Source organism: Ochotona princeps, chromosome 17 (genome assembly GCF_030435755.1).
Source record: "Ochotona princeps isolate mOchPri1 chromosome 17, mOchPri1.hap1, whole genome shotgun sequence".
NCBI classification, from domain to species: Eukaryota; Metazoa; Chordata; class Mammalia; order Lagomorpha; family Ochotonidae; genus Ochotona; species Ochotona princeps.
Genome location: NC_080848.1, coordinates 44,431,378 through 44,457,766, shown reverse-complemented (window position 1 = coordinate 44,457,766; position 26,389 = coordinate 44,431,378). Strand labels below are relative to the sequence as shown.

The window sequence follows — 26,389 nt, the reverse complement described above, 5'->3', positions numbered from 1 at the left end:
TCCCCTGGTCTGGCCTGGCCACAGCCCTCTGTAGAAATGAACATTTTCCTTCTTCGGGGTGCCAGGTGGATGGGGTTGGATGCTACCACTGGTCAGAGAAGCTGCCTTCTCCACCAGTGCTTGGGGCGTTGGAGGTGGGCACCAGCCCTGTCGAACTGGGAATCTGCCTTCCCAGGCACCTCTTTGCCATCGCAAACCTTGCCTTCGCCAAAATGCTCGATGCCAAACAGAACCAGTGCATCATCATCAGGTGAGCCATGGCGGTGGGAAGGGAGTGCCCGGGGCAAGGTTGGGGGTGGCCAGGCAGTGGGTCCGTGTCCCATCCGTACCCCTGTGGGATGGTGCGCTACCTACATCTTCTGGAAGGTGGTGGGATAAAACAGTGAAGGTGAAGCCTGAGCCACCCCTCTGCCTTTCCAGTGGGGAGAGTGGCTCTGGCAAAACCGAAGCCACGAAACTCATCCTGCGTTACCTGGCTGCCATGAACCAGAAACGGGACGTCATGCAGCAGGTGCGTCCTTTGGGGTTGGCCTGTCTCCTTAAGACCCTGCCCTGACTGCCAGCTCTCCTGAGGAGGGCTCGTCAAAGTGGAGGCCACAGGGCAAGGGGAGCTGTCCCCTCACCTGCCACCTGCTCCTGGATACTGTGGCAGTAGATGCCAGTGCGGGCCATCAGAGGACTCAAGACCAGAGTCTGCATGTGGGTGGAAGTTTGCTGAGGAACTGCTGTGTGCCGTGCTGAGCTGAGTGGGGAGGAGGCAGCGGCCACTCTGATATTCTCCTTCTCTTGGGAACTGCATTCCACTGAAGGAGGTGTAGAGTACTGCAGGAAACGCCAAAAAATCTTGGGGGATATAGATTACAAAAACACTATGTAGGGATGTCAAGATGGTTTGCACCTAGATCCACCTGCCCTGTATATGGGCCGTCCTTGACTGCTTTCCCAGGCCACAAGCAGGGAGCTGGATGGGAAGTGGAGCAGCCGGGACATGAACCTGAGTCCATATGAGATTCTGGCGCAAACGTGTCAACGGTTTAGCTGCTAGGCTGCTGCGCTGAGGCCCTGGGCTCACATTTAGTCCAGGCTGGACCCGCAGGACCTGCATCTTAGACAAGGGCCCTTGTCCTGACTGCACCCTCCTGTGCACATTAGCTTGGGGCTCACACCCCAACCTCCCAGTATTTCAGGGCTCCCTCTCATTGGACAGGCTTTGGTCACATGTTCTTGGTAGCCCCAATCAGGATTGGCTCCTCCCTGATGTTAGGCCCCGCCTTCTGCTGGCACCTGCAATAGTCAACCAGCTGACCCCTCTGCCCGAGTCCTCAGGGGACTCCTGGACTAAAGACTAGGACAGCTCGAGGGAGCCCAGACCAGCCCCTGCTGCCCCCTGGGAGTACACAGAGGAAGGTGCTGGCCCAGGAGCCTCCCCTGCTTCCTCCTTAGGACTGTGTTGCGAGTTGGAGAGCCGCGCTCTTGAGGCTGCTGTGGTCCCTGGGCTCAGGCCCCTGTTGTAGGAGCTGGGAGAGGACGAGGCGAGGCTGAGTTCAGCTGTGGCTGGCTGGGTTGCTCTGCCACTGCTGCTGGATGCTCCCTTCAGTGGCAGAGGACGCTCTGCAAACACCACCTAGCTGGGGAGAGAGATGACACCCAGGAAGTAGGAGAGGGGGCCCACAGCTGAGGGGGCTGTGGAGGCCTGCCTGAGGGAGGGGCCTGAGAGCAAGTGTCTAGACAGAGGACATGGCAGGTGCCAACAGCTGGAAGCAGGTGACCAGGGAGCAGCCCGGAGGGGAGGAGGTGGCTGGGCTGCTCCTGGTCCTAAGCTTCCATGGGGTGAGAGCCTGGCCGAATGTGGAAGACACCTGGGACAGAGCAAAAGGCAGGGTCAGGGCCCAGGCACAGGGAGCTCAGGGCTTCTCTGGCTGCTAGTGGTCGTGGGCAGGGGAAGGGGGTGGCCTTGGAGCCTGTCCTGGCCTCCCAGCATTGAAGGTGCAGCGCTGCGGTCCCCAATCCCACTGTCCTGTGGTCATACCCCAGAGAGGTCGGTCAGCCCCTGGGTGGCCTGCGCTGCTGGTCCCTCGGGTTCTGCTGGTGACCCGCTTCTCTTCTTGTCCCTCTCCCCTCCCTGCCTGCGCTCTTGAAGATAAAGGTATTTGAAAACTCCGTGTGTGTGCACATGTGTAGGTGCACAGCAGGGCGGGCAGGAAGAGGCGTCCCAAAGCATGCATCCAGGGCTGGAGCTGAGCTGCTGGTGGGGAAGGAGGTTGTGGCACTGTGCGGGGGGTTGCAGTGGGAGAACCCAGCATGGTGTGGGCTTCAGGGTGGGACCCAGGTCTGAGTGCCTCCCCATGCCCTGCTGCCCACCTCTCCCCTGGACTCCAGATCCTGGAGGCCACGCCCCTGTTGGAGTCCTTCGGGAATGCCAAAACTGTCCGGAATGACAACTCCAGCCGCTTTGGGAAGTTTGTGGAGATCTTTCTGGAAGGGTGAGTGGGAGCATGGAGGGGCTTCGGCAGGCCTCGCAGCCATGGACTGCACACTGAGCCCGTCCCCGCCCCCAGGGGTGTGATCTCCGGTGCCGTCACCTCCCAGTACCTGCTGGAGAAGTCCAGGATTGTGTTTCAGGTTGGGCCGCCCCTCACGGGGGCGGGGGGCTGGTGTCAAGGCAGTGACATCCTGTATGCGTGTCTGCGTACTTGTGCGCCTCCTCGTCCCCCACATACACCTCGAAGATCCCCACTCCTTGCAGCATTGTTTGTGCCCCAGGAGCCTGCCTTGCCCCCTCCTGCTCAGCCCCTTGCCACTCCACCAGAACACTGCACGGTGCCTCCCTGCACTGCCTCAGCAGCTGAAGCACCTTGCCTTTCTAACAGCAAACTGTCTCTTCCCCAGCTGTGCAGGCGGACTCTGGGAGGCCAGGACCTTCTGTGTGCCCCAGAAGAAAAGGCAGCTTCCCTCTTGCTCCTTGCGAGGGCTCTCCCCTGCCCAGCCCCAGTGCCAACCAGCCCATGATGGAGTGGACTCATGCCACCTGCATGCGGCCTTGGCATGGCTCTGTGTGTGTGTGTGTGTGTGTGTACGCACGTGTGTGTGTATGGTGGGGGAGAGGGCCTGAGCCAGGTGCCTCCTCTCCCTGCATCTACCCACCTGTACTGCAGGCCAAAAATGAGAGGAATTACCACATCTTCTACGAGCTGCTGGCGGGGCTGCCTGCCCAGCTGCGGCAAGTCTTCAGCCTGCAGGAGGCTGAGACCTACTACTACCTGAACCAGGTGAGTGAGCCAGCAGGTGGAAGGTGTCCCCTGGCAACAGCTGCCGGGGCTGGGGGTGGGCAGGACCTATCTGGCTCTTCCTCTGAGCCCTGAAGCCGCTACACCTCCTCCCTGGGCTTCACTTTCCTTATCCATCTCCTGGGAACCATGCACTGTTACAATTTCCTGAGGCTTCTAGAAGGAAATGAGTGTGAAGGAGCTGTAGCATGGGGCTCAGTGCTTACCGGCACATGCCACACTGCCAACCAAGGCAGAGCAGGGATGCCTCGAGGGCTTCCGGCCCTGCGCAGGACCACTCACCCCGAGCCTTCACAGGGTGGGAACTGCGAGATCGCCGGGAAGAGCGATGCCGACGACTTCCGGCGACTCCTCACTGCCATGGAGGTGCTGGGCTTCAGTGGCGAGGACCAGGACAGCATCTTCCGCATCCTGGCCTCCATCCTGCACCTGGGCAATGTTTACTTTGAAAAATACGAGGTGAGGGGGGCCCCAGGACAGGCTTCACAGAGGCTGGGAAATCTGCTGTTTCCCTTGCAAGGGGAAGCTCTTTCTCTGTCTTTTCTATTCTGCATATTTTGGGCTCTAGGGTCTGCTTGCCTGTGAAAAATCTAACATTGTATCGGCGGAGGTCAGGGGCTGGGCAGCACTGTAGCACGCAGGTTAGGCCTGCACCTGTGACACCTGCATCTCATATGGGTACTGGCTCCAATCCCGGTGGCTCCGCTTCTGATCCAGTTCCCTGCCGATGCACCTGAGAAAGCAGCAGAGGACGGTTCAAATGCTTGGATCCCTAAATCCACATGGGAGGCCCAGATGATGGAGTTGCAGGGTCCTGGCTATTGTAGCCATTGTAGCCATTGTGGCCATTGTAGTCACTTGGTGGGTGGGGTGAACCAGTGGGGAGAAGATTCTCTCCCTCTGTCCTTCTACCTTTTAAATACATCGGATTTTTGGATCTGTACTGCTGTTGGTGTGTCGCCTAGACGGATGCACAGGAGGTGGCCTCGGTGGTGAGCGCCCGGGAGATTCAGGCGGTGGCAGAGCTGCTCCAGATCTCCCCCGAGGGCCTGCAGAAGGCCATCACGTTTAAAGTGACCGTGAGTCCAGCCTTCCCCCAGAGCTGCCCTGTACTGCACGCCCCCCCGCACCCCCCCATCTCCTCTCTCTGTCTGCCTGTTGGGTCGAGCACAGCCTCTCATCATGCAGGCTTTCACGGAGGCTGGTACTGTCTTCATACACACTTGTCCTTCCTGTCCCAACAGTGACCCCCTCCTCCAGGGAGCCTTCCCTGATTTCTGACTGGGTCAGGATCTTCTTGGGTTTTCATACCCACAGGCCTGTACCCCCTGCCACCTCCCCAGAGTCGATCCGTTGCATCAGCTTCTATTGCCTCTGCCTTCTCCACTCGACCAGCAAGCCAGGCAAAGGTGGGGGGAGGGCATCCTCTCCACGCTCTGGCCATCTGTATGTCTGAGACCCATCATTCTCTCTCTGAACTCCCTGCTTCTGTGTCCCCATGGCTCCCCACTCCCAATCTCCAGAAGTGACAACCAGCCTGCTGTCCCTCCGTGACTCTGTGCTACCTGCCCCCTCCTCAGGAGACGATGCGGGAGAAGATCTTCACGCCCCTGACCGTGGAGAGCGCCGTGGATGCCAGGTGAGGCCACGCCTTTCTCTGCTTAGCCCTGGGACTCCAGGTGCCCTGGCCACGGGGCCTGCTCAGCGCATCACCACCTCTGCTCCAGGGATGCCATTGCCAAGGTCTTGTACGCACTGCTGTTTGGCTGGCTCATCGCCAGGGTCAACGCATTGGTGTCCCCGCGACAGGATACACTGTCCATCGCCATCCTGGACATCTATGGCTTTGAGGTGGGGCCTGCGTGAGCGCGTGGGGCCTGCGTGAGAGCGTGGGGGCTGGGGAGGCACAGGGCCAGCCTTGCCTCTTCAGGGACAGGTCTCCACCCACAGCCTGCCCCAGCTGGATCAGGGCTCTCGCCTCGGTGTTGGCTCCCGCCTCCTTCCCTTTCTTCTGCTCCCCTCCTCCCCCCTGCTGCACTTCCAGGGGCATTTAGGAGCCAGGACCTGTGCTGGCTGCTACCAGGGACACGAGACAGCACCCAATCAGGGCTTGCCCTCAGGGCTCGAGTTTGGGAGGGGGGAAGACAGCTTGTGTGATTGCAGCCATAACTGCACAGGAATGAAGGAGGGCTTCCTGGAGGGAGAGGAAGAAAATCCTGGCCGGAGGGAACAATGTGTGCAGAGGCCAGGAGGTGCGGGGGAGCTGGCTGCCGTGCTGAGTGAACTGAGCGGGCACTGAGCAGGGCAGGGCAAGAACACAGCAAGATGACAGTGAGCACCACTCAGCGGTGGCCTGCGAGGCGGGTGCTGTCCACTCCCCCAGTGCACAGAGCTGGTGCTGTGCAAAATGCAGGGTGAAGGTGTGCGGGGTCTCAAGGCAGAGAGAGACAGGATGCTGGCCTCCGTGGAGGGCCCCAGCCCAGCCTCACCCCCACCTGCCATCCCTGGGCAGGATCTGAGCTTCAACAGCTTTGAACAGCTGTGTATCAACTATGCCAATGAGAACCTGCAGTACCTGTTCAATAAGATCGTCTTCCAGGAGGAGCAGGTGCGAGCATCCCCTTTTCCCCCCACCCCGCCCACATCCTGACCCAGCCTCCCTGGGCAGACCTGGGCAAGGATATGCGGGTCCCTTAAGGGACTGTCTTGACAGCAATTAGAGCAGGAAGGCCCATGCTCTGGGCGTGGGGGAGATGGAGGACTGTTCCTGAAGATGGTGATTGACAGGGCCCTGAGGGAGCGCACGCTTCCTGTCCTGGGCGGTGTGTGCTAGCAGAGGTGCTGTCCCAGGCCCCAGCCTGCTGGTGCCTCCCTGCAGGAGGAGTATATGCGGGAGCAGATCGACTGGCGGGAGATCACCTTCGCTGACAACCAGCCATGCATCAACCTCATCTCACTGAAGCCCTACGGCATCCTGCGCATCCTGGACGACCAGTGCTGCTTCCCCCAGGTGACCGCACGCAGGCCACAGTGAGGCTGGCACCTGTCCTCCATCCTTGCCCACTGTGGTCTGGGCAGGTGGGGATTGGAGCTGCTGAAGTCACGGAAGGCTTCCAGGGGAGGTGACTGCACTTGCCCCTCCCCTCCCAGCACAGCTGGAAGCTGCCAGCTGGTCCTCCCCAGTGAGCCCCAGGGGAGCAGTCAGGGCTGGAGGTTGTGCAGAGTGCCCCTACTAACAGATCCTGCCTTGTTCCCCACAACCCCCACCCAGGCCACCGACCACACATTTCTGCAAAAGTGCCATTACCACCACGGCGCCAACCCACTCTACTCCAAACCCAAGATGCCGCTGCCCGAGTTCACGATCAAGCACTACGCAGGCAAGGTCACCTACCAGGTGAGCCACCGGGGGCTGTGCCCAGGGAGAAACACATGCCTGTACTGGCCATGTGCAGCACCAGGCTGCATTTCTGACCTCTGTCCCCTGAGGGAAGCCCTCCCTGCACCTGTAGGCTGGGCCTTGGTCACATGACTTCTGAGCTTGATGGTGCATCTTAGGGAGTGGGAAGGATGGTGGGGTAAGGGAGACAGAGGGTTGGCAGGGGGCACCCGGGCTGTGTTGGGACACCCAAGGAACAGGAAGGAGTCTCTGGCCTGGCAAGAATAAGTGGGAGTCAGGAAGAGCAGGCTGTCACATACCAGGCCCTTGGAATGATATCCAGGTCCACTTCCTAAATGGCCACAATGGCCAGGGCTGGGCTGGGTGGGAGCCAGCCAGGAGCTTCCTCTAGGTCTCCTGTGTAGGTGCAGGGCCGAAGCCCTCGGGCCATCCATCGCTGCTTCCCCAGGTACGTTCGCTGAATGAGAAGTGAAACAGTGGCTGGCACGATGGCTCAATAGCTTAATCTTCCACACGCAAGCACCAGCATCCCATATGGCCATTATTCTGTGTCCCCGCTGCTCCACTTCCAGCTCCCTGCTTGTACCCTAGGACAGCAGCAAAGGATAGACCAAAGCCTTGGGAACCTGTACCCGTGTGGGAGACCCAGAGGGAGCTCCTGCCTCTTGAGCTCAGGTCCGGCTGTTGCAGCCATTTGGGGCGTGAACTAGGGGTTAGAAAATTTCTTTCACTGTCTCTCTCTCTTTTTTTTTTTTAAGATTTATTTATTTTCATTGGAAAGGCAGACATACAGAGAGAAGAGACAGAGAGGAAGGTCTTCCGTCTGATGGTTCACTCCCGAAGCAGCCGCAACGGCTGGAGCTGAGCCAATCCGCAGCCAGGAGTCTCTTTCGGGTCTCCCACGCGGGTGCAGGGTGCCAAAGCCTTGGGCCTTCCTTGACTGCTTTCTCAGGCCACAAGCAGGGAGCTGGATGGGAAGTGGGGCTGCCAGGATTAGAACCGGCTCCCATATGGGATCCCAGCGAGTGCAAGGCGAGGACTTTAACCGCTACGCTATCACGCTGGGCCCTTCACTGTCTCTTTCTCTGTAAAATCTGCTTTTCCGATAAAAGTAAATAAATGGTAATAAATAAATAAAATAAAGTGGAGCAGCTGGGACTTGAACCTGTGGGCCACAACACCGGCCTCTGTTCTCCTTCTTTTGGAAAGGTGCACAAATTCCTGGACAAGAACCACGACCAGGTGCGCCAGGATGTGCTGGACCTGTTCGTGCGCAGTCGGACGCGGGTGAGCAAGCCTGGCCTCCCCCAAGCCAGGCTCCTTCCCCTTCCTTGCCAGGAATGTACCCCGCTCCACAGCTCGCCACCTGGCCACACCATTGATCACACTCATTCTAGTCCTGGGATATCCTCTGCCCTCAAGTTCGGTTTGTTCAAGGCTGCTATGGCTTGGGGAGGCCCAACTTGGGTCCCTGGAATCCTGGAGAGCCCCACACCCCAGACCCACTACTGTCCACAGATAGTCCTGGGCGTGGACGGGGCCCAGGCCAGGCTGTGAGACCACAGCCTAGATGCACCCTCACGTGTGTAGCCGGCCACTTCCAGGCCAAGCACACAGTCCGTGTATTCCGGGGAACAGAAAGGTCGACACCCTGGAAGGCCCTGAGCCCCCACCTTGTGTCCTGAGAAGAATGCCAGATGGCAGAGGCCTGAGCCATCGCACAGGGGCCAGTCAGCTTCCTGCCTTTTCTCTTTCCCTCTTCACTTCTGTCTCTCTGGGGGGTTCTTCCTCCGGGTCATTCCCGGCTGTCCCTCCCAGGTGGTTGCACACCTCTTCTCCAGCCATGCCCCCCAGGCTGTCCCTCAACGCCTGGGCAAGAGCAGCTCAGTCTCCCGGCTCTATAAGGCACACACGGTGGCCGCCAAGTTCCAGCAGTCGCTCCTGGATTTGGTGGAGAAGATGGAAAGGTTAAGAGGAGGAGTGGTGGGGGGCAGGTGGGCAGACCCCCCACAGACACCTTCCTTCCTGGAAGCCTCATGCCGCCCTCCCCCTCTGGCCATGCCCAGGTGTAACCCCCTGTTTGTGCGCTGCCTGAAGCCCAACCACAAGAAGGTGCGTGAGAGCTGAGGCCTCCCTGTGGGCTCGCCCTATCCAGCCCTGCCCCGCCATGGCTCACGGTGCCTGCTGCGTGGCGGCCTCCCCTGCAGGAGCCGGGCCTCTTTGAGCCGGATGTGGTGATGGCACAGTTACGCTACTCAGGGGTGCTGGAGACGGTGCGCATTCGCAAGGACGGATTTCCAGTCCGCCTGTCCTTCCAGGCGTTCGTCGACAGGTACCATGGTCTGGGAATGCTACGGGGTGGAGGATAGGATCTAGTCAGGGGTCTCGCTTTTCCATCTTAAAACATTTTTAAGATGTATTCATTTGAAAGCCAGAGTTACAGAGAGATGAAAGATTGAGGAATAAAGCAATCTTCCAACTTCTGGTTTACTCCTGAAATAGCCTCAATGGCTGGGGCTGGACCAAGATGAAGCCAGGAGCCAGGAGCCTGCTCTGGGTCTCCCATGTGGGTGCAAAGGACCCAAGGACTTGGGCTGTCTTTAGTGGTTTTCCCAGGTGCATTAGCAGGGAGCTGAGTTGAAAGTGGAGCAGCTCCCATGTAGGCTGTCAGTATTGCAGGTGGTGGCTTTGCCCAGTATGCCACAATACTAGCCCCTGTTTTCAGTGTTTACTTATTGTACTTGAAGAGCAGAGTAAAGTGGAGAGAGGAAGTGGTTTGCTGATTCTGACGGTGGTTTTAATAGTTATTGTGGGTGTCCAGCAGATGGCAATAAAACGCTTTGTGCTGCTGACCCAGAGGTCCTGAATGCCTAATGCAGATGGCTTAGGAGCGGGGAGTGGAGCTCAGCTGTGAGCAGCCTAGGACAGCCACCTAGGCTGGGCCCCCACTTCTGTAGGTACTCCCTGGTGGCCCTTGAACAGGTGCCTGGGCCCCACCTCTGTAGGTGCTCCCTGGTGGCCTTAGCAGGTGCCTGGGCCCCCACCTCTGTAGGAACTGCTGTCTGGTGGCCTTAGCAGGTGCCTGGGCCCCACCTCTGTAGGTGCTCCCTGGTGGCCCTCGAGCAGGCGCCCGGGCCCCCACCTCTGTAGGAACCGCTGTCTGGTGGCCTTAGCAGGTGCCTGCACCCTGCCTCTGTAGGAACTGCTGTCTGGTGGTCCTCGAGCAGGTGCCTGGGCCCCCACCTCTGTAGGAACCGCTGTCTGGTGGCCTTAGCAGGTACCTGGGCCCCACCTCTGTAAGTGCCACTGTCTGGTGGCCTTAGCAGGTGCCTGCACCCTGCCTCTCTAGGTACCGCTGTCTGGTGGCTTTCGAGCACGATGTGCCAGCCAACGGGGACATGTGTGTGTCGGTGCTGAGTCGCCTGTGCACAGTCATGCCAAACATGTACCGTGTCGGGGTCAGTAAGGTAAGTCCTGCCCTGCCCCCCAACTCAGGGGCTTCCTGGCTGTCCCAGGCCAGCCTCCAGGCTCTCACATGCCCCCCACCAGCTGTTTCTCAAGGAGCACCTTCACCAGCTACTGGAGAGCATGCGTGAGCACGTGCTTCATCTGGCTGCCCTCACGCTGCAGCGCCACTTCCGCGGCTTCCTCATCCAGCGGCGCTTCCGCTCGCTGCGCCGCAAGATCATCCTGCTGCAGAGCCGGGCCCGAGGCTACCTGGCCAGGTGTGGCTGCCCAGAGAGCAGGGCTGGAGAGGGAGAGCAGGGCTGAGGAGGGCAGGGTTGGGGAGGGAGAGCAGGCTTGGGGAGGGAGAGCAGGGCTGGGGAGGGAGAGCAGGGCTGGGGAGGGAAAGCAGGCTTGGGGAGGGCCGCCTGAGCTCTGACAGCACGCTTCCCTCGGTGGAGTGGCACATCATGGCACACCTGCCTACCCAGACCGACCCATGGCAGGGGATCCCTCCAGGTCGAGGACAGTGGCCAAGCTGCAGGGCCTCTCTGAGCTCCTGCAGGCCAGCCTGGCTGGCCGTTCCTCCCTTCGCTCACTGGGCCTCTGATTCCCGCAGGCAGCGCTACCAGCAGATGCGGAGAAACCTGGTGAAGTTCCGGTCGCTGGTGCACACTTATATGAACCGTCGGCGCTACCTCAAGGTACAGGCCCTGCCCTCGTGGAGACCCGGAGCTCCAGAGGGTTGTGGCGGGGTGGGGGGAAAGCCTGGCTTCACATCCCTGCCCTGCCTCTTAGGAGCTGCGTGATCTTGACTGCTGTCTAGCCTGAAGGTGTTCCCCCTTTCCCAGGGTGTGAGAGGGCACTTAGGAAAGGATAAAATAAGTGTGTATTCAGGATCTGCCCTGGTACTGGCTCTCGGGAGCTGGTTAGTTAGATTCGCCAACCACCACGGAAAGAATAACTAAGCCAAATATATAAAAAGAATTTAGATGGCCTTTATTTCAGGGAACCATAGTCACGGGCTTCCCTTCCCTGTGCAGCAGACAGACAGACAGACGTGAAGGTGTGGGCTGCAGAGGAAGAAGAGCCCGCAAAAGACATGTAGGGGTCTTTTCAACTCCCCTTGACACAGAAGCCAAAATGGGAGTGTCCTCGGCCCTTATTTGGTTTGTGCCACTCATTGGTGCAACAGTGGTTGCACAACCTGAGGGGCCTGCCAGAATTTCGCTGTCCGTTCTGGGTTTGGTTGGAAGCAAACTCTGCCCTCCTCTGGTTACCGTGGTAGCCATCAGTTAGGATGGACAGCACACATCAGGATTTGTGACTCTTGCCCCTTGGTACCACGCCATGGTTCCATTGTTACGTACATTAACTACCCAAAGCTTGGAGGGCACTGAGGGTTTGACCGAGCCAGTGGTCCAGGAGAGCTCTTTCATTTTGTTTTTGTTGAAAGAATGCCACAGAGAGAGAAACTTCTCTCAGCTGGCTCACTCCTCAGATGGCCAGAAAGGCCAGGGCTGGCCCAGGAGCCTGGAACTCCATCTGGGCCTCCCCACGTGGCTGCAGGGGGCCGAGAACTTGGACCAACTTTTCCAGGCACATTAACAGGGAGTTGGATGGGAAGTGGAGCCGCTGGGACTTGAACCGGTGCTCGTGTGCAAAGCTGGTGTCGCAGGTGGCAGCTTCACCAGCTGTTCCACAGTGCCGGCCGCCCACCCCCCACCCTTAAGGAGCGCTTTTCCCCTCACACCTGGCTCAACAACCTCCCAGAATCCTCCAGTGTGCCGTCCTCTCTCCTCTCCTTTATTGGCCTCTGCCTCTCTCGCCTCCATTCTCCTTCCCCTCACTGCTGCTTTGGCCAAGCCTCTCACTGGCTGTGAAGTGGGGCCTGTCATGTCCAAACAGCTGCACATTGCCCCTGCAGCCTCCCTTCCTGTGCACAGGCTGGACTGCCTGGCCGTCCCTTCTCCCCCCACTTCCTCGCCTTGACCGTTGCCTCTGCCCCACTTCCCTGCCTTGACTGGCTGCTGCTCTCCTGCAGCTGAGAGCAGAGCAGAGGCGCCGGGTGGAGGAGGCACGGCTGCGGGAGCAGGAGGTGGGTGTAGGGGTCTGCCAGCGGCGCTGACAGCAGGGCTCTGGGTGGGTGAGGGGGTGGGACTGGCAGGCCAGGGCCGGGCAGGCCAGACCCCTCTCATGGCAGAGCCTGTCTTCCAGGAGCTGGGCAAGCGGGAGGTGGTGGCCGTAGGGCACCTGGACGTGCCCGCTGAGTTGGCTGGGCTCCTGCAAGCAGCAGCAGGTACAGTAGCAGTGGACGGTGGAGAGGGCTTGGGCACATGCAGGAGCTGCCCACCTTCTGCCTGCCACCCCCCACAGGCCTGAGGCCACCTCAAGCACCCCGGGTGGTACCTGTACGGACTCCCCGGCTCCAGGCCGAGCCCCGGGTCATGCTGCCCCTGGATATCAACAACTATCCCATGGCCAAGTTTGCCCGGTGCCACTTCAAGGTAAGGGGTGATATTGGGGTGGGGGAATGTGGGGGGGGTGTTGTACAGGTTGGAAATAGAGTATCAGGGAGAGCCAGGGCCTGGCAGCCAGATTCAAGTTTCATACTGTCCAGGTGGGCCAACCCTGGTCCATGCGCTGGGGGAGGGGGATGCCCGCCTAACCCAGGGTCTGTGGCGCCAGGGATGCCTGCTATGCCAGCTTGCCCACTCCTGTGCCCACCCCTGTTCCCAGGAGCCAGCCTTTGGGATGTTGACGGTGCCTCTGCGGACACCTCTCACACGGCTGCCAGCCGAGCACCACGCTGAAGCCGTGAGCATCTTCAAGCTGGTATGGGGGTCTCCAACCTAGAGTCCCTGCCCATGATGCCCCAGGACTGGTCAGTGTGGGTTAGGTAGTCCAGATGGAGCTGGGTCCAAGGGGGCTTCCTGGAGGAGCTGGAAGGGAAAATGTTAATGTTCTATTTCATAATAGTTTTATTTTTTAAAATTTATTTGAAAGAGCTAAAGAGAGAAAAAGGGAGAGAAAGAAAAGCTGAGCTCTTCCACCTGCTGGTTCACTCCCCAAGGTCCCAAGGCTTTGGGCTATCCTCCGCTGCTTTCTCAGGCCACCAGCAGAGAGCTGATGGGACGTGGAGCAGCTGGGACACAAACCGGTGCACATGAGATCCTGGCACATGCAGAGAGGATTTAGCCATTAGACCATCATGCTAGGCCCACTGGGCTGGTTTGAAACCAGGAGCCAGGAGCTTCATCTAGGTCTCCAATGTGGGTGCAGGGGCCCAAGCACTTTCTAAGGTGCATCAGCAGGGAGCTGAATGGCAAGTGGAGCAGCTGGATTTGAACCAAAGCCTACAGGACGCCAGTGTTGCAGGTGGCAACCTTACCCACTCTGCCACAGTGCTGGCCCCTCAGAATAGTTTTTTTTTTTTTTAAAGATTTATTCATTTTATTACAGCCAGATATACAGAGAGGAGGAGAGAGAGAGAGGAAGATCCTCCGTCAGATGATTCACTCCCCAAGTGAGCCACAACGGGCCGGTGCGCGCCGATCCGATGCCGGGAACCCAGAACCTCCCCCGGGTCTCCCACGCGGGTGCAGTGTCCCAATGCATTGGGCCGTCCTCAACTGCTTTCCCAGGCCACAAGCAGGGAGCTGGATGGGAAGTGGAGCTGCTGGGACTAGAACCGGTGCCCATATGGGATCCCAGGGCTTTCAAGGCGAGGACTTTAGCCACTAGGCCACGCCGCCGGGCCCCCCTCAGAATAGTTTTAAACTAACATTGTGGAGTTTTCATATGAGGAGTTCCTGTGGACTGGAGGGAGATTTGCCAAGCAGTGAGAGTGAAGGTACAGAGAAGTAAGGAGGGCAGAGACAGGTCAGTGAGGGCATTGACTGCCAGCCTGGAGCTCCGATGTCATCTCCTGGGGGATCCCAGGGAGCCAAGAGCTGCTTCCTCAAGGGGGGGATGTGGGGACATGGTTGATTGCAGGGTGGCCCTGCTGGAGTTGGGGCCCCAGGCTGCAGGGGCTCTGTGTTATAGGGGCTCATCCTTGGCCATAATTTATGGGCCATGGTCCTAACCGTGGACCCTACAGGGACTTGAGTGGGGGAACAGGGGTGAGGTGAGGGCCCCTGGGCAAGAACCAACCACCTCTGTGGCTTAGGTCCTGCGGTTCATGGGCGACCCCCAGCTGCGCGGAGCCCAGGAGACAGCTCTGGGGAACTACGTGGTGCAGAAGGGGCTGGCAACGGCCGAGCTGCGGGATGAGATCCTGGTGCAGCTGGCCAACCAGGTGTGGCGCAACCCCAGTGCCCACAACGCTGAGCGTGGCTGGCTGCTGCTGGCGCTCTGCCTCAGTGGCTTCGCACCTTCATCCCGCCTCGACAAGTCCCTCCTCAAGTGAGTGTGGCCACCTGCGAGCTGGGAGCTTTAGGGCTGGGCTGAGAGTGACCATTTGTGGGGCAGGGTACTCACAGGGTCTGAGTTCACACACCCAGCCTGTGTAGCTTCAGACAAGTTGGCCACCCTCTCTGGGCCTGTATTTCCTGACCTCATACCGACTGCCCGATTGCTACTGGGAGGATGAAAATGCACGCGCTGTTGAGACAGGCTGGCAGGAACCGTGTGATGGCCCTGTGTGTGCTGACTGGGGCCTGCTGTGTGTTCTGGGGAAAGTTGCCACCCCATCTGGATGGAGCTTGCCTTGAGCAGGCATCACGTAACTAGCACTTTAGGGCTCTGTGGCAGTGGAGTGGGGCCTGTACCACGGCCACTCCTGCTGGGCATGGCAGCGGAATGGAGCGGGGTGGGGAGGCCCACCGCAGGCATGCTGATGGCAGAGGTTCAGCCATGTCTTTTGTGGCTGGCTCTGAGAGGGCAGGTGACCACCCAGGTGTGACGGGTGAGAAGGGGGCGGAAGCCCCTCGGGTCCAGCTGCTGTGATCCACCCCAGTTGTACATCCCGCCCTGCCAATGACATTTTGTCCCACTGAGCTGGAACCACTTTGGCCTCATTTTGGGACTGAGATGTTTCTAGCATAGCCTGGGACTCTCCTGGACCAGTCTGAGGCCTTTTCCACCCTTACCTTGGAGCTCTGGGCTAGCCTGGGTCCACATGCACACATGTGTACACACACACCCTGGCCTCAGGCTCTAACCCCCACCTCCCCAGGTTTGTGTCAGATCATGGACCCAACGGCTTCCAGGCTGTGTGTCAGCAGCGCCTCATGCAGGGCATGGGCCGTGCCCAGCAGCAAGGCTTGGGGGCTGCCCGCACCTTCCCCCCAACCTTGCTCGAGTGGACAGTGACCCATGAGAAGGCCAGCATGGCCTTGGATGTGAGCTGTTTCAATGGTGAGCTACTGGTCCCCCAACCCCTACTGCCACCTGCCTTCTCTCCCCTCCAGAAGAGCAGCCAGTAATCTCTGATGGTGGCAGGGTCTGGTAAGCTCTGGGGGTGGTGGGGCCCAGTAATCTCTGATGGTGGCAGGGTCTGGTAAGCGCTGGGGGTGGTGGGGCCCAGTAATCTCTGATGGTGGCAGGGCCCAGTAAGCTCTGGGGGTGGTGGGGCCCAGTAATCTCTGATAGTGGCAGGGTCTGGTAAGCTCTGGGGGTGGCAGGGCCCAGTAATCTCTGGGGGTGGCCAGGGCCTTAGAAGGCTCTGCAGCCACAGGGTTCCAGGGTGATAATGATATGGGGCTTCCTGGAGGAGGCAAGCAGGCAAGTGGAGCCAGAGCCAGCTGTAGGTACCAAAGGCTGAGCCCTGCACCTGTTGCCGCCCCCAGGGGACCAGTTCTCCTGCCCGGTGCATTCCTGGAGTACAGGAGAAGAGGTGGCTGGGGACATTCTAAGACACAGGTTTGCTCCTGGGACGCCCTGCTGGGTGAGAGGGAGGATGAGGACCCTCCTTGGGTCTGCTGCAGCTGGGGTCTCCCCGCAGTGCCCTTCCCTGGGCACTGCCTGACTGCCCCCCCACACACTGTGTCCTGTCACCAGAGGGCTGGCCGATGGGTGGCGTGGCTGGACTGTGGCCTTGAAGAACGGGGTCCGGTGGGCAGAGCTAGCGGGCCACGACTATGTGCTGGACCTAGTATCGGACCTGGAGCTGCCTACTGACTTCCCACGACAGAAGTCCTACTTCATTGTGGCTGCGGAGGGGCCCACAGCCGGCAGGGGAGCCCCCAGAGTGTAGGTAGCTACCCGGCCTCTCCCAGGCAGGTGCTGTGCCCATCCCCAGCCCCCTCCCTGAGGCCAAGTTCTGACCAGAAGCTTCAGAATCTGTGGGAAAGTGGAGCTCACCAAAGGTCCTGGCATTTGTATGAAGGTTATTTAGTTATTTATAGAGTGATGGAGAAGGAAGGGGAGAAAGGGAAAAAGAAATCTTCCACTTTCTGGTTCATTCCTTAGATGTGTGTAACAGCCCGAGCTGGCCCACAAAGCTGAGAGGCTAGACCTTAGAGTCTCCCATGTGGGTGACGGTGGCCCAGCACCCTGGGGCTCCTCCATTCCCTTCCAGGCTGCACATCGGCAGGAAAGTGAGGGGATGTGGTGCATTGGTCACAGGCCAAACACCTGCTCCAGGACCCACTGTTTCCAAGGAAGAGGGCTGCCTGTCTTGGGGCACAGAAAGGGATGGGGGTTTCTGAGTGAACTGTGGGTCTTTCAGGGCCGGGGAGGTGTTTCACTGCTCCAAGTGCCCCTTCCCCATAGGCTGTTTGGGAACAGCTGGGACTCGGACGAGGACATGGCCCCCAGCCCTCCGCCCCAGGGACACGTGCCCAGACTGCAGCATGCTGATGGCAACTGCAGCCACTCTGGGGGTAGAACAGATGAGGAGACGGAGACCCAGAGAGGCACAGCGACCCACCAAGGTCAGCCAGCCATGACTGCTGTCCCTGGGGAGTGAGGTGGGGGGGTGAGCTGGGAAACGAACCCGAGGGAAAGATTCCGTCTCTCTCTGCTGCCTCCCCCCTCTGCAGACTCCGCCAGCCTCGGGGAGCCTGCCGTGCCCCCCAAGGGGCTGGACTGCTACCTGGATAGCCTCTTTGACCCCGTGCTGTCCTACGGGGATGCGGTAGGGATGCGGGCAGAGCAGGGTACACTGTGTGGGAACCTCATGCAGCCGGGCGGGGCTCCTCACAACCCTGAGTTTCCTGGCTGGCCTCCCAAGGGGCCTTCCCTGACCCTGCTGCCCTCCTAAGGCTGAGGAACCTTGTGCCATGATGTCCACAGGGCCAAGTGGTCCCTGCCCACTTCCCTTACAGAGTTTTTTCATGTTGTGGGGAGCCGGCCAGCCCTTGGGGGCATGTCCACTTTGACATGAGGAACTCTGCTTCTTGGGTCCTGTAACCCCAGATCTCATATGACACCCCCTCCTGTCGCGGGCCTCTTGCCTGAACTCCCCCAGAGCTCCCCAGCATGATCTGCACCCCAAGCAGCCTCAGCTTTCTCCTCTACAAAGAGGACCTGGGAGCTAGTGGGGGGGAATGAAAAGGGAGTGGGAACCCTTCTCCTCCCACCCTGCCCCGCTGCTGGGGGCAGAGCAAGTGGCAGGTGTCAGGTGCCTGTTGCCATGGTGCCTCTGAGTACAGCATCCATCCAGGCAGTCACTCAAGCCACCTTCCTGTGCTCAGGACTTGGAGAAGCCCACAGCCATCGCCTATCGCATGAAAGGGGGAGGCCAGCCCGGCAGAGGTGGTGGCAATGCCGACGACACCCCCAGGAGACTCCCGGAACCAAAGCCGAGTCAGTGCCCGGGGTAGCTCTGCGGCTGGGTGGGACTTGGGCCACTCACTGGCCTGGAGGCAGCCACGGGCATGGGGTCAGGGAGGGGACTCTGCCCCTGCCACATCCCCCGTGCCCACCTGTGTCCTCCTGCCCGGCTTCCCCAGTCCCAGGCCTGGACGCCTCCACATTGGCCCTGCAGCAGGCCTTCATCCACAAGCAGGCTGTGCTGCTGGTGCGTGAGCTGGGATGGAGGCTGTTGGGGTGGGGGGAGAGAGAGGGGCCGGCCTGCTCACTGTGCCCCTCCTCAGGCCCGTGAGATGACACTGCAGGCCATGGCGCTCCAGCAACAGCCCCTCAGCCCCACTCCCAGACCCCTGCACCTGGAGGTGAGCCCAGCCCACCCAGGGGGAGGGGCTGCTGGCAAAGGACATGACACCTTACTGAATCCAGGATGCCCAGCCCATCCCAGGGCGCACCCCGGGTGGAGGTAGGGTGGGGGGAAGCTCCTGAACAGCCCTCTCCATGTCCTGATCCTTACAGAAACCTGTGGCACCAGAGGCCCAGCCGAAGTCTGTGGGCACCGGGCCACCAGCCAAACCTGTGCTTCTGCGTACCTCAGTGAGGCCCTCAGCCCCTGCCCTGCCAGCCAGAGTACCCCGGGCCCCCACCAAGCCTGTAGCTGCCCCCATCCTAGCTCAGGACCGGGCTTGTCCCAGCACCAGTGAGTGCGTGCACTGGGCAGTGAGGGGCATAGCGGGAGGAGGGGGCAGTTCCCAAGGCAGGCACCCCTGACCTTGCCCGCCTCCACTCCCACACAGCGTCGCCCCCGGTGGACTTGGTGCGTCACTCGACGCTCAACTCGGAGCACTTCCCACAGCCCACACAGCAGATCAAACACATCGTCAGACAGTACCAGCAGCCGCCCCGCGGGTCAGCATCACCCCTCTGCCCCACCCCAGAGCGGCCACCCTCCCTGTACCTGCCCACTGGGCCCTTCGCGAGAGCCTGTTTATATCCAGTGGTCCAGGTTATGCTGCCATGTGGGGTGTGGGCCCCAAGAGGGCCAAGGCAGGGCGGACGTTCCTTGGAGTTGTTGCCCGTGGGTGAGTCTGCGTCTCGCCTTACCAGGAAGGATGGTGGGAAGGGGTTTGTGAAGCGGCCGGACCCCCACGAGGAGGCCCTGACACTCCTAAAAGGCCAGATGACTCACCTGACCGTGGCACCTGGCACTCAGGTGATGGTCCAAGGGGGGGACAGAGGACAGGGAGGGGCAGTTGGCAAGCCACAGCCCCGCCCCCAGCCCCTGAACACTCTGATGGTGACACAGGTGCCCAGAGAGGCTGTGGCCCTGGTGAAGCCGGTGGCTAGTGTCCCGAGACCAATCATGGCGGGTGCCGCAGGTGAGAGGAGGTTGGGAGGGCTGTTCCAGCACACGAGGGAGCATGCATACTGTGTGGGTGTGACCTCCGTGTCCGCTGACTGTGGCCCAGGTCCACTGTGGGAGCCGCACAGTCAGCCAGCGCTATGTGTCGCTGAGGGCGACGCAGCTGGTCCAAACTCACACAGCTCAAGCTATCGACAGCCCAGGCCTGGTGGCACCCCAGTGGGAGCCCTAACCTCCGCACCCTGCCGCTTGGCGCAGGGACATGCCAAGCCCCTCGCTGCCCCAGCACCTTCATGCTCGCTTTCCTGTGAGCCTGGGGTACTCACCCCAAGGTCTGGGTGCCTGGTCCATTCTGGTGGTTCAGGCCTCAGTTCAGTGACTTCCTCCAGGGGCTCTGCTTCAGTCACTTCTGCCCACACACATCGAGGCCAGCCCAAGTCACCCTGCTCTGTCCAGTCCAACTCCTGGTCTGACAGTCTTGCTGTTTCTCGTCTATGTGTTCCACTCATTCCTGCCCTAGAACTCCAAACTCTCACTTGCTTAGGGTATCTTCTATGCCTTCAATGAAGGGTTTGACTCCTGGGACCTCACTCATGTGAGCCGTGTGCCCACAGCCCCTTCCTGCACACCAGCTCCCCTCCAGCCACATGCTCACAGCCACGCCCTTCCCCTGCCCTCTCCCGCTTCCCCCTCCTCACGCCCTGGCCCCCCACTCTCTGTGCGCTCTAGTGCTGCCTTCCCGGGCCCTGGAGCCCCCCGAGGAACCCGTGCAGACGCGGCTGCACCGGCTCCCCAACTCCAACTTCTATGGCTACCAGGATGCCCCTTGGCGGATCTTCCTGCGCAAAGAGGTACCTGGTTAGCAGCTGAGCCAGGCAGGTGGGGCGGAGCTGGGGGCGGGGCCTGGTGGGTAGGGGCGGGGCCTGGTGGGTGTGGCCAGGAGGAACAGGGAGGCGTGGCCAGGTGGGGCTGGTGGGTGTGGCCAGGAGGGGCACGGAGGTGTGATCAGGTGGTACAGGGAGGCGTGGCTTGGCATGGCCAGGTGGGACAGGGACACCCAGCAGGGAGGCATGGCTGGGGCGGGGCCAGGTGGAACAGAGGGGTGGCCAGGCGGGGCTGGGAGGCGTGGCCGGCTGGAGGGCCCACTGAAGTCCTTCCCTGGCAGGTGTTTTACCCTAAGGACAGCTACAGCCACCCGGTGCAGCTGGACCTCCTGTTCCGGCAGGTGAGATCCCGCTTCCCTTCGTGCCTCAGTGTGCTCGGCTGAGCAATGGGCATACAACCTTGCTGTCTGCAGAACTGGCTGTTGTGTGCTGGGACTTGGGGCCCTTCACTGGGACAGGAACAGTCCCCTGTTCCCTGGTGCAGTGAGCTCACCATTCTCTGTTATTGGAGCCACTTTGTTCCTCTGAGCCACATGTGGCCCCAGACATCAAATCTGACAGCTGTGGCAGGGAGGTGGGGGTGGCTCAGTTGAGCCTCTCACCCCCTGCCTGCAGATCCTGCACGACACGCTGTCGGACACCTGCCTGCGCATCTCCCAGGATGAGCGCCTCCAGATGAAGGCTCTGTTTGGTATGGTGGTGGAAGGGGAGGTTGGGGGGTGTCCAGGGAAGGGACTGGGGCCCTCCCCTGGCCAGGCTGCGACCCCGTCATGTTCGTGTGCCTCTGTCCCCTCCTTGCATGTCAGCCTTGGCATGCCTCCCTGGGAGGAGGAGGAGCGGGGGTTCTGAGTGAACTTACTTCTCAGCCCAGAACCAGCTGGACACACAGCACCCCCTGGTGACAGAGAGCGTGAAGCGGGCCGTGGTCAGCACTGCCCGGGACAGCTGGCAAGTCTACTTCTCCCGTCTGTTCCCAGCCACGGTGCGATCCCCCTGCCCACCCCTGACTGCCCCCCAAGTATGCAGGGACAAAGCCAGACACCCCTCACAAGCTCCTCCCCCCTGCACTGCAGGGCAGTGTGGGCACCGGCGTGCAGATCCTGGCTGTGTCCCACACGGGCATCAAGCTGCTGCGCATGGTCAAGGGCAGCCAGGAGGCCAGTGAACAGCTGCGGGTCCTACGTGCATACAGGTGGCTGGTAGCTGCATGTCTGCCCTGTTCCCAAGCGCCTGGGATGTTCCAAGTCTGTGTCGTGCCATTTAGTCAAGCCCACTTTTTGGAAAGATTTATTTACTTATTTGGAAGTCAAGGGTTACACGAGGAGTGGAGGAGTTAGAGCTCTTGCATCTGCTGCTGCTTTCCCTGATGTATCAGCAGGGAACCGGATCAGAAGTGGAGCAGCCGGGACTCAGACCAGCGCCCGGATGGGCTGCTGGCAGTGCAGGTGGTGGCTTTACCTGCAATGCCACATTGCTGGCCCACATCAAACCCGTTTTAGAGATGGAAAAGCTGAAGTTTCAGTTACACAATCAGGTCCTGAGTCCCGACTGGATCCTTGGGCTCTCACCCCTGCTGAAAGTCCCCATGAACCTGAAGAGGGCCTCGCTTATGGGTCCAGCTGCCTTCGGGTGGACAAGTCCCTGGGTGGGGAGAGCAGCAGATACCAGATGGGGTCAGAAAAGGAGGCAGGATGTTCCTGGGGCCCTGGGATAGAGTCTTCACCCTGGAGCCCCGGATGGAGGGCCTTGGGCCCTCACCCTGCGACCTCGGCACAGAGGAGGCCTCGGCCCTGGGCCCTCACCCTGGAGCCCCGGGATGGGAGGCCTCGGCCCTGGGCCCTCACCCTGGGGCCCCGGGACGGGAGGCCTCGGCCCTGGGCCCTCACCCTGGGGCCCCAGGATATTTCCTTAGGCCCTCACACCAGTGGTCCCCCTGCAGCTTCGTGGACATCCTGTTTGTTACCATGCCCTCCCCGAACATGCTGGAGTTCAACCTGGCCAGCGAGAAGGTCATCCTCTTTTCAGCCCGTGCCCACCAAGTCAAGACCCTGGTGGACAACTTCATTGTGGAGCTCAAGAAGGTCAGGACCCTCCCTTGGCTGCCGTACCTCGTTGGCACCCCAGACCTGTGCCATCTGCAGCCACAGCCTGCGGGGCTCTGGACAGCTGAGCCTGCCAACAGCATGCCATGTCCCCCTTTTCCTGTTTCTGCAGGTGGTACTGCATCTGTCCCCCACTCCCACCCCCGCCCCTGCCCCCAGCTCCCATATCTGTGCCAGGGGTGGCTTAGCAAGGAACCAATTCTCTGGGTACTGGGTGCCCAGCATCCATGTCAGCCAGTGGCTTTGGGCCTCCCCGCCTCCTCTTTCTGACTGGGGAGTGCTCCCCTCCCTGATTGGAGTGGGGAGCTGTGCTGAGTCTTGGGGCCCTGCAACCTTCTGCCTGCCCCCCGTCCCAGGACTCCGACTATGCAGTGGCCGTGAGGAACTTCCTGCCGGAGGACCCGGCGCTGCTGGCCTTCCACAAGGGTGACATCATCCACCTGCAGCCGCTGGAGCCGCCTCGGGCTGGTGGGTGCCGTCAGGGAGGGATGAGGCAGGGGGGGGTGCAGGTGGGGGTGCTGACAAGGACCTTGGCCGGCACTGACGCCAGCCATGCCCACAGGTTACAGTGCTGGCTGTGTGGTTCGTAAGAAGGTTGTGTACCTGGAGGAGCTGAGGCCTAAAGGCCCTGACTTTGGTGAGGACCCCGAGACCTGGCAAGACAAACATGGCACACCCCAGTGGGATGCCCAGCAGGCTGCCTGAGGTCTCTGCTGGCCATCACACAGCCCAACCCAGGAGTCCCCTCTGCTCCACCTCTGCTCTCTTCCCTTCCCTTCCCTTCCCTTTCCAAGCCTTTGTTTTCTCATCTGTAAGCTGGACTTCTTGGCATGGCCTCCCCTCTCAGGGATATAGGAAAGGGTCAGGAAGGTCCCTGAGAATCCTGTAGGGTACCTGTCCTCTCCCCTCCTGCAGGCTGGCGCTTCGGGACCATCCATGGGCCTGTGGGCCGCTTCCCCTGTGAGCTGGTGCAACCGGCTGCTGCCCCCGACTTCCTGCAGCTGCCTGCTGAGCCAAGTAGGGGTCGGGCCGCTGCAGTGGCAGCTGCTGTGGCCTCTACAGCGGCTGCCCAGGAGGTGGGCCGTAGGAGAGAGGTGAGACCCCCGGTGGCCAGGTGATGAGGGGGGCGGAGTCTCCTGCCTGCCTGTGGTGCTGGATGTGAGTTGCCATCATCCCTGGATCTGGCCAGTTCTGGCATAGGGTGACGCAGGTGTGTGAGCAGTGGGAGGGAGCCAGGGCTGGCCAGGACAGGGGCAGGGTGGGTCTCAGCCAGGTCAGATTGGGTTGAGGCATTTGGGAGATCTGATCCCAAGTAGGGGCTGGGAAGGTCAGGGGCATGGCCAAGCAGGGCAAGGGACGGGGTGATCCTGGCAATGGGCAGGACTCCTGGCAGGTGAGTGGGTGGCCAGAAAGCAAAGTGGGGCATGGCAGGGCAGGACCATCTTCCTAGCTGCTCTTCTCCCACAGGGTCCCCCAGTGAGGGCCCGCTCTGCTGACCGTAGGGAGGATGCCCTGACGCCCCCCCAGTCTGCCATGCTGGAGTTTGCCCAGAAGTATTTCCGAGACCCGCAAAAGAGACCCCCGTGAGTGGTGGCTCTACCTCGTCTGCACCCTGAGGCTGGTGAAGGCCCTGGGGGCAGAGGGCTTGAGTGGGACAGGGCCACAGCCATGCAGTCCCAGCAGGGTATGGCTGACAGCAGGGGCATCCACCTCCCATTGCAGGGATGGCTTGAGGCTGAGGTCAAAGGAGAGTCGTGACTCTAGAACCTTCGAGGACATGCTCGGCTTCACCAAGGTGTCCAGGCCTGGGCTCCGCAGCTCCGCCTGCAGAGGGGAGTGGGTGGGGCCTCCTTCCCTGTCCCCCTCACAGAGCAGCTGGCCCCACCCCACATCATCCAGCATCAGCCTCCTGCCCTAAGCCCACCTTTCTGCTCTTCCACCACCCCCTCCTCTCCAGACCCCTCTGCAGGAGTCGCTCATCGAACTCAGTGACAGCAGCCTCAACAAAATGGCCACGGACATGTTCCTAGGTGTGTGGCTGGGGCTGCAGCCCTCCCCTCCTCCCACCAGGCGCATCCAGGGGGCCATGCTGTGATTCCTGCGTTCCTTCCAACACACTGGCTCCCCTTTCCCCCTGGCTCAGCCATGACTCTCCGTGGGTGGGTGGGCCGTGGGGGCAGTGGGCCTGAGCAGGGCGGCTTTCCACAGCTGTGATGAGGTTCATGGGGGACGCAGCCATGAAGGGCCAGAGTGAACTTGAGGTGCTCTACACCCTCCTGAAGGTAAGCATCGCCTCCCCGCCATGGGCCAGCAGAGCCAGGGTGGGCTGGGGCACCCTTCTGCTGGTGGGTCCCCGTTCTTACATGCCTGGGACCTGGCCCACCCTCCTGCAGCTGTGTGGGGACTACGAGGTCATGCGTGACGAGTGCTACTGTCAAATTGTGAAGCAGGTGACAGACAACACCAGCGCCAAGCAGTGAGTTCCCTGGCCTCCCAGGCTCAGGCCTGCACCCTGATGATGCAGCTCTCTCTCTCTCTCTCTCTCTCTCTCTCTCTCTCTCTCTCTCTCTCTCCCTCTCTCCCCTGGCTTTGGCCTCTCCTTACTCCCTAGACATTGAGGGTCCTGGGACACACTCCTTGAAATTCCCATCTCCTCCCCCCTGTAAAATTGCAACGGGAATCCGGAAGTCCAGATTCTTGGGGCAGGTGGTAGAAATGCAACTTGAGTAAGGGGAAGGTGAACTGCAGGTCCGGAGTCGTTCATCCCCTGGCACTGCTTGGCTGCTTGACTTTGTCACCCAGTAGACTGTCACAGACTGACAGCTGACGGCTCTGCCGCTCCGGGGAGAGGGGACACCCCTTCCCTGGTCTCTGCAACACCCCTGGCCTGGGTGTACGGGCCTGAGCCCACCATGATGGCTGAAAGACAGACAACGCTGGGAGACTGGCAGCCACTCCAGTCAGTGGGTAGCTGAACTCTGGCCAGATCGCCCACACCTCCGCAGGCTGGTCGGGCGGGCAGCGTGCTGATGGGGCCAGCCCTGAAACTCGTACACCCACCTCTAAACCGCAGGGCTCTCGGGAGGGCCGTTTCCCAGAGGGAGCCCAGCTGCTGCCCCAGGCCACCCACAGGGCCCCACACAATGACACTCTGCCACTGACTGATCGTGTCTGGCTCACGCACACAGCCACGGGTGCCAATGTGAGGAGTGCACCTGTTGCCTGCTGAGCATCTGGCCCAGCGTCCTGTCCCTAGGCCCTCCCCACTGCAGCCTCTGCCCAGCCCTTCATCCAACAGCCTCCCCGAGAGAGACACCCCTGTGGTGGGGGGGCCTCCTGCCCTGTCTTGTATCCCGACTCCCCATACATAGTAGGGCTTTGGGACCCTGCTCTTCTCCCGCCGCGGGCAGAGCTGTGTGGTGCCAGACCCACTCCCACACCGAGCTGGTGCCCACGAGCAGCCCTACGTGTGCCCCGCAGGGACAGCTGCCAGCGGGGCTGGAGGCTGCTGTACATCGTGGCCGCCTACCACAGCTGCTCCGAGGTTCTTCAGCCCTACCTCATTCGCTTCCTCCAGGACGTGAACCGGACTCCGGGCCTGCCCTTCCAGGGTGAGAGGGCAGCCAGGGGGCCACCCACACCCAGGGACGGGAGGATGGACTCCAATGGGGGTCATCAGGGAGGACTTCCTGGAGGAAGTATTGCCCTGGGTACAAGCAGCATGGAACTCAGAGGGACCGGAGTCCTTTAGCCCAGCCCTGGGCTGGGGCGGGTCACTTGGCCCCACTGGAACTTGGGTTCCTCTACCGTCTAAGTAGGAAGTAAGTGGCTGCCCTCATGGGGGGGTACTCCTGGCTGGTGGCAAGCAGAGCCCCATTCCCTCCCTACCTCCTCTCCCTCACTCCCTGGGGCCGAGGCCTTGACCTCCACCATGGCTGCCCCAGGGATCGCCAAGGCCTGTGAGCAGAACCTGCGGAAGACCCTGCGTTTTGGCGGCCGCCAGGAGCTCCCCAGCAGTATGGAACTCAGGGCCATGCTGGTGAGGCGGCTGGCCGGGGCAGGGGCGGGAGCGGGGGTCCGCAGTGCACGCCTGGACCCCGGGACGCAAGGGCTTCCGTGTGGGGCCAGGGAAGGGCAGTCCCCAGCCCCCGGGT

The 26,389-nt window shown here is 60.9% G+C and overlaps 1 protein-coding gene across 1 annotated transcript in view; it reads left to right on the top strand.

Annotated features, from left to right (window-relative positions):
- The window catches only part of MYO15A (myosin XVA), a 46,026-nt gene that overhangs the window by 6,274 nt on the left and 13,363 nt on the right, over positions 1-26,389 (top strand). Inside the window, exons 5-56 of the mRNA XM_058676365.1 lie at positions 176-250; positions 421-511; positions 2,380-2,483; positions 2,559-2,622; positions 3,156-3,269; positions 3,585-3,746; positions 4,253-4,366; positions 4,868-4,926; positions 5,015-5,138; positions 5,800-5,895; positions 6,166-6,297; positions 6,559-6,684; positions 7,897-7,974; positions 8,506-8,654; positions 8,754-8,799; positions 8,895-9,019; positions 10,037-10,154; positions 10,237-10,412; positions 10,751-10,835; positions 12,176-12,229; positions 12,349-12,430; positions 12,508-12,638; positions 12,871-12,966; positions 14,303-14,538; positions 15,311-15,492; positions 15,924-15,996; positions 16,135-16,326; positions 16,849-17,009; positions 17,118-17,212; positions 17,772-17,883; positions 18,030-18,097; positions 18,174-18,251; positions 18,406-18,586; positions 18,684-18,795; positions 18,994-19,099; positions 19,193-19,265; positions 19,979-20,100; positions 20,415-20,474; positions 20,749-20,824; positions 21,000-21,115; positions 21,207-21,325; positions 22,073-22,214; positions 22,592-22,703; positions 22,798-22,872; positions 23,151-23,329; positions 23,703-23,818; positions 23,958-24,030; positions 24,193-24,265; positions 24,444-24,517; positions 24,629-24,711; positions 25,716-25,846; positions 26,180-26,274. Coding sequence (XP_058532348.1) covers positions 176-250; positions 421-511; positions 2,380-2,483; positions 2,559-2,622; positions 3,156-3,269; positions 3,585-3,746; positions 4,253-4,366; positions 4,868-4,926; positions 5,015-5,138; positions 5,800-5,895; positions 6,166-6,297; positions 6,559-6,684; positions 7,897-7,974; positions 8,506-8,654; positions 8,754-8,799; positions 8,895-9,019; positions 10,037-10,154; positions 10,237-10,412; positions 10,751-10,835; positions 12,176-12,229; positions 12,349-12,430; positions 12,508-12,638; positions 12,871-12,966; positions 14,303-14,538; positions 15,311-15,492; positions 15,924-15,996; positions 16,135-16,326; positions 16,849-17,009; positions 17,118-17,212; positions 17,772-17,883; positions 18,030-18,097; positions 18,174-18,251; positions 18,406-18,586; positions 18,684-18,795; positions 18,994-19,099; positions 19,193-19,265; positions 19,979-20,100; positions 20,415-20,474; positions 20,749-20,824; positions 21,000-21,115; positions 21,207-21,325; positions 22,073-22,214; positions 22,592-22,703; positions 22,798-22,872; positions 23,151-23,329; positions 23,703-23,818; positions 23,958-24,030; positions 24,193-24,265; positions 24,444-24,517; positions 24,629-24,711; positions 25,716-25,846; positions 26,180-26,274 — 5,716 coding nt within the window. The remainder of the gene's footprint in view (positions 1-175; positions 251-420; positions 512-2,379; positions 2,484-2,558; positions 2,623-3,155; positions 3,270-3,584; positions 3,747-4,252; positions 4,367-4,867; positions 4,927-5,014; positions 5,139-5,799; positions 5,896-6,165; positions 6,298-6,558; positions 6,685-7,896; positions 7,975-8,505; positions 8,655-8,753; positions 8,800-8,894; positions 9,020-10,036; positions 10,155-10,236; positions 10,413-10,750; positions 10,836-12,175; positions 12,230-12,348; positions 12,431-12,507; positions 12,639-12,870; positions 12,967-14,302; positions 14,539-15,310; positions 15,493-15,923; positions 15,997-16,134; positions 16,327-16,848; positions 17,010-17,117; positions 17,213-17,771; positions 17,884-18,029; positions 18,098-18,173; positions 18,252-18,405; positions 18,587-18,683; positions 18,796-18,993; positions 19,100-19,192; positions 19,266-19,978; positions 20,101-20,414; positions 20,475-20,748; positions 20,825-20,999; positions 21,116-21,206; positions 21,326-22,072; positions 22,215-22,591; positions 22,704-22,797; positions 22,873-23,150; positions 23,330-23,702; positions 23,819-23,957; positions 24,031-24,192; positions 24,266-24,443; positions 24,518-24,628; positions 24,712-25,715; positions 25,847-26,179; positions 26,275-26,389) is intronic.